This window comes from Cyprinus carpio, chromosome A9 (genome assembly GCF_018340385.1).
Source record: "Cyprinus carpio isolate SPL01 chromosome A9, ASM1834038v1, whole genome shotgun sequence".
Taxonomy (NCBI): Eukaryota; Metazoa; Chordata; class Actinopteri; order Cypriniformes; family Cyprinidae; genus Cyprinus; species Cyprinus carpio.
This window is the reverse complement of record NC_056580.1, coordinates 25,047,009-25,052,264: the sequence shown is the minus strand read 5'-3', so window position 1 is coordinate 25,052,264 and position 5,256 is coordinate 25,047,009. Positions and strand designations below refer to the sequence as shown.

The 5,256-nt window shown below is 35.4% G+C and overlaps 1 protein-coding gene across 1 annotated transcript; it reads left to right on the top strand.

Annotated features, from left to right (window-relative positions):
• The first annotated feature begins 1,225 nt into the window (after positions 1-1,225).
• LOC109096841 (anterior gradient protein 3-like) lies at positions 1,226-5,013 on the top strand. Its single transcript, XM_042764223.1, has 8 exons — positions 1,226-1,370; positions 1,939-2,058; positions 2,159-2,222; positions 2,310-2,362; positions 2,854-2,930; positions 3,017-3,080; positions 4,517-4,600; positions 4,848-5,013. Exons 2-8 carry the CDS (start codon positions 1,962-1,964, stop codon positions 4,913-4,915), a joined length of 507 nt encoding a protein of 168 aa, XP_042620157.1. The 5' UTR covers positions 1,226-1,370; positions 1,939-1,961; the 3' UTR covers positions 4,916-5,013.
• Positions 5,014-5,256: the final 243 nt, after the last annotated feature.

Below are 5,256 nucleotides of genomic sequence, written 5' to 3'. Positions count from 1 at the left end.
TGGTAAGAAATAAATAAGGTTATTGCACATTTTTATTGCATAAGTGGGGAACATTTAACTGTTCATGAGGTAGATTGCCCGGGGGAAGAAACTGTTCTTGCGCCTGGCTGTCCTGGTATTTGTGGCTCTGAAGCGCTGGCCAGATGGCAAAAGTTCAAAAAGGGGGTAATTTGGATGTGAGGGATCCAGAGTGATTTTCTGAGCCCTTGGGTTGTGTTCTTGCGCCTGGCTGTCCTGGTATGGGCAGGGAACACCAATAACCCTTTCAGCAGTCCGAACCGTTCTCTGTAGTCTTCTGATGCCTGATTTTGTAGCTGAACCAAACCAGACAGTTATTGAAGTGCACAGTACAGACTCGATGGCTGAGTAGACCTGTTTCAAAGTGGAGTCAATGTGATTGTCCCACTTCAGGTCCTGAGAGATGGTGGTTCCCAGGAATCTGAATGACTCCACTGCAGCCACAGTGCTGTCTATGATGGTGAGTGGGGGAAGTGTAGGGTTTATCCTTTACCAAGTCCTGAAGTCCACCATCATGCTCCACGCACCGGTCAAGCCAGCTAGAGCGCTTGTTCAGATCCTCGGGGTTGTTAAGGCTGCACCAGACAGCCAGCTGCTCAACCTCTTGTCTGTAAGCAGACTCGTCGCCGTCCTGGATGAGACCAGTGACTGTAGTGTCGTCTGCGACCTTCATGAGGTTGACAGAGGGGTCTTTAGAGGTGCAGTCGTTGGTATACAGGGAGAAGAGCAGTGGGGAGAGAACGCATCCCTGAGGGGCACCAGTGTTGGTGGAGCAGCTCTTAGACACGAATTTCCCCAGTCTCACTAGCTGTTGCCATATCTGTCAGAAAGCTGGTGATCCTCTGACAGAAAGAGGTAGGAACAGAAAGCTGAGTTAGTTTGATCCGGAATGATGGTGTTGAAAGCCAAACTAAAGTCCACAAACAGGATCCTCACATAAGTCCATGTTTTGTCCAGATGTTGCAGGATGAAGTCCAGTCCCATGTTGACTGCATCATCCACGGACCTGTTTGCTTAGTAAGCAAATTGCAGGGCGTCCAGTAAAGGGTCCAGTGATGTCCTTCAGAAAAGCCAGAACCAGTTTTTCGAACGACTCCATGAAGACAGACATTAGAGCCACAGGTCTATAGTCATTAAGTCCTGTTATCTTGGGTTGTCCATTGTGCAGAAATGTCCATTGAGCTGCTGTGATTGGCTAAACAAACGTTAGAGGGATTCTGTATTGCCTGCATGCTAAACCTGTTTGGGAGGTTACACATAGTGAGACTATAAAACTGCCTCACACACAACATAGTAGTTGCTGTCGGCTTGGAGAGAGGGACAGTAAATTCAGTTCACCCGTTTCACTCCCGGTAGGCTCTCTTTTACTTGCTATTTTCTTAATTTCTTGGAATTATTTAAGAACCGATCTGAATCTGATTTTATTATCCACATCTAAGGCTGGTTTGTTTGTTGGAGCACTGAGAACTATCTTAGTTTCACATTACTCTCAGTTGACATGCTTGAGTTTCTTTTGCATTTCATTCCAAACTTGCCAGCAAGAAAAGCATGCCAGACTGCAAAACTCTAGTTATTATTAGAATATCAAGAGAAAACTTAACTTTCAATTCGTAATTGCATTTGATACAGGACAAGGTATGTGTAAATTATTTATTTGTGGAATTATTAGTTGTCATTAATATCATCAAGTTATATTATAAAAGATAGTTTCTCAAAATAAAATGCTCTGTAATAGTCAAGTGAACATTTGTTACTCGTTGCAGTCAGAACAAAGTTTCGCAAGCTCGTTTGTCCAGTTTAACAGCTCTTGTTATCTATTTAAGAGTATGTCATGCAATGTAGGTTGACCCAACCTTAAAAACAGTTGAATTAATCACGTTTGACTTTCCTTTTTATTCTCTCTCTCTCTTTTCCCCTCAGGACTAATAGCACATACTTTAATCATGCAGCACTGGATTGTCTGCGTATTACTTTTATTTCTTGTGTTCTGTGATGTCTCTACTCAAAGGAAAAAAAAGACAGTCCAAACTCTCTCAAGAGGTATCAGTGAATTGCATACATATAAACAGACCCAAATAAGTCCATTTTGATCTTATACTAAGGTAAATTGTTCATAAAAAAATGTCTAAATTTCTTTCAGGTTGGGGAGATGACATCACCTGGGTTCAGACTTATGAAGAAGGACTGTCTAAAGCAGTCGAAAGGTGCCTAAAGATTATAAAATCACATTAAACGGCAATCTCACTTGTCTTTTATGTATAATCAGATTTTTAATATCTGTTTTATCATAGTAAGAAGCCTCTGATGATCATTCATCATTTGGAGAATTGTCCGCACAGTAAAGGTTTGCATCTTTTGGATTCTGCATCAAACAGTTTACATGATCTGTAATCAAGTAAAAATGTATAGATTAAATCTTTGTGTCACAGATCCATGTAAAAGTGCTTAAACAAATAGTTCACCTAAAAATAACAATTCCAAACATGTATAGTAAACAGAAGCATTGTTCCTTCAAATAAATGTGAGGGACCCCATCATCAAATTTAAAAAAAGAAACAATATATTTTCTTGTAATATATATATATATTTATATATATATATATATATTATATATATATATATATATATATATATAATATATATATATATATCTATGATTATTTATTTATTTATTTGATACTTTTTAAAATGGTCTTTAAAACCCCAGTTTGAAAACCCCTGGTTTAAATCACAATCTGAAAGTAACAAGTGTTTGTCTTTGCTTGTGGTTTGTATAAAATGCAATTGCATGTCACTGTATTAATCTATTTCTGGACTCTATTTGCTTCCTTTTAGCTCTGAAAAAGGCTTTTGCTGAACATCAAACCATTCAAAGGCTGGCCAAATCAGATTTCATCATGCTCAATTTAGTGGTAAAGTACTGTCAAATATTCAACAGATATTGAAGTGAGAAATGCATCTAAAACTGCAATAATAAGCTTATGATTGTGTTTTTTAGCATGAGACCACTGATGACAACTTGGCTCCTGATGGCTTCTATGTCCCCAGGATCTTGTTTGTTGGTGTGTTTTTACATTATTTCCTATTAAACAGCTCAGTGTAATGACCAAGTTGGGATAACATGATAATATTGTATAATCGTAACTCTGTAATTAATGGGATTTCAATAGCAGAAGCAATTAATATTAGGTAATTATGTCAGTGTGCAGTCTCTGATGGAACAAAAACAATGCACACTGACAGTCAAAAGTTTGAAATAATTCAGATTTTTATTGTTGTTGAAGGAAGACTATCATGTTCACCAAAGCTGCATTTATTTGATCAAAAATATAGAATATTGCTAAATATTATTACAATTTTAAATAGCTGTTTGTTTTATTACAAATAATTTTAAAATGTCATTTATTCCTATGATGGCAAAACTGAATTTTCATCAACTATTACTCTAGTCTTCAGTGTCAAATGAAAGAAATCAATATGGAACACATTAAATTGATCCAAAGTGACAGTAAGGACATTTATAATGTTGGAAAAGATTTGGTAACAATTTACAATAAGGTTACATTTGTTAACTATATTTAATGCATTAGCTAACATTAACTAACAATGAGCAATACATTGTTAAGATTATTTATTCATCTTTGTTAACATTAGTTAATAAAATACAGCTGTTCATTATTAGTTCATGTTAGCTCAGGTCAATTAAATAACATTAACAGATTAAAAATGTATTAGTAAATGTTGGAATCAGCAATAACTAAAATGAATAAATGCTTGTGAAGAAGTGAAGTACTTTTCACTGTTAGTTGATGTTAACTAATGTAGTTAATCAAATGGAACCTTATTGTAAAGTGTTATAGTTTTTTTACCTATAATAAATGCTTAAGTTTATATTCACCAATGAATCCTGAAAAAAAAAAAAAAAAAAAAACCAGACCAACTGTTTAGGACATTAATAATTATTTTTGCATTGATTTGCATTGCATTGATTAGAATTATTTCCGAAGGATCATGTTACACTGAAGACTGGAGTAATGATACAAAAAAATCAGCTTTGCATCACCAGGAATAGATTACATTTTTAAATATAATATCAAATAAATGCAGCCTTGGTGAAGAGACTTCTTTCAAAAAACAATAAACAAATCTTAATTATGCCAAACTTTTGACCACCAGTGTAACTAGTATAATATTCTGATATTAGGAAAATATTTGTGCAATTATTATATTAATTATATTATATTATATTATATTATATTATATTATATTATATTATATTATATTATATTATATTATATTGTTTATATGTTTAAAATTGTAAGTAATTACATATCATATTAGTAGGCCTATTTGTTGCACTGCCCTTAAAATCTGATGGGCCTGGTTTCATATACATTATGTAAAATATGTTTGAATTATTTATTTTTGGCTTTGATATTGTGGTGACTTATGTTTTCATAAGATTGCCTCTTCTCCGTCTTCTCTCCTCATCATCCAGATCCCTCACTGACTGTGCGAGCTGACATTATTGGAAAATACGCCAACCGAAAGTACACATACGAGCTGGGCGACGTGGACTTCTGTGAGTGTCTTTCTTCTGTCTAATGAGCTCCACTGAGAGGCACGAGCTCTATATTGTCAAGTGCTTTCTGACTCCCAAAAGCAGAACCGAGCTGTTCATTGTTTATTCACACTCATCCGTACCACATTCTCTGCTACTTTATGTGCTTGTGAATGTGAACGTTAAAAAAAAATCATATTTGTTTTACTACTAATTAGTTAATCAGCCATTAATCATATCCCTTGCCAATATCTTTGTTTGTGCGCAGTGGCAGAGAACATGATGAAAGCCAAGATCCTGCTCGAGAATGAACACGAGGGACATGAAGATCTGTGATGCATAGATGACAGCTTACCTTTTTTCAATACCTGAACACAATACAGGTTTCTTTGTGCAACTAACAATATTCAGTTTTGAATAAAGTCTTAGTTATAGTAATGTTTCTGTGTCCATTCCTTTAACAGCAAGAAATAATACAAAGGTAAAGCATAGCATAGCATGGCAAAATCAGGTAAAACACAGAGATCTACGAGACTAAGATCAGCAGGAATAAACAGTTGCTTCAATTTAAAGTCCATTAACTAGTAAGCAACGCAACGCCGTCCTCCATTGTACAAGGATTAAGAGCCATAACTTGTCTGTAATTTGTAAAAAAGGATCAAAAAAGCTAAATAAGA

Coding starts and splice junctions, on each gene's coding strand:
- LOC109096841 (XM_042764223.1), top strand. CDS start 1,962: ATGCAGCACTGGATTGTCTGCGTATTACTTTTATTTCTTGTGTTCTGT. Junction 2,059..2,158: donor AGTCCAAACTCTCTCAAGAG/GTATCAGTGAAT, acceptor AATTTCTTTCAG/GTTGGGGAGATGACATCACC. Junction 4,601..4,847: donor GCTGGGCGACGTGGACTTCT/GTGAGTGTCTTT, acceptor GTTTGTGCGCAG/TGGCAGAGAACATGATGAAA.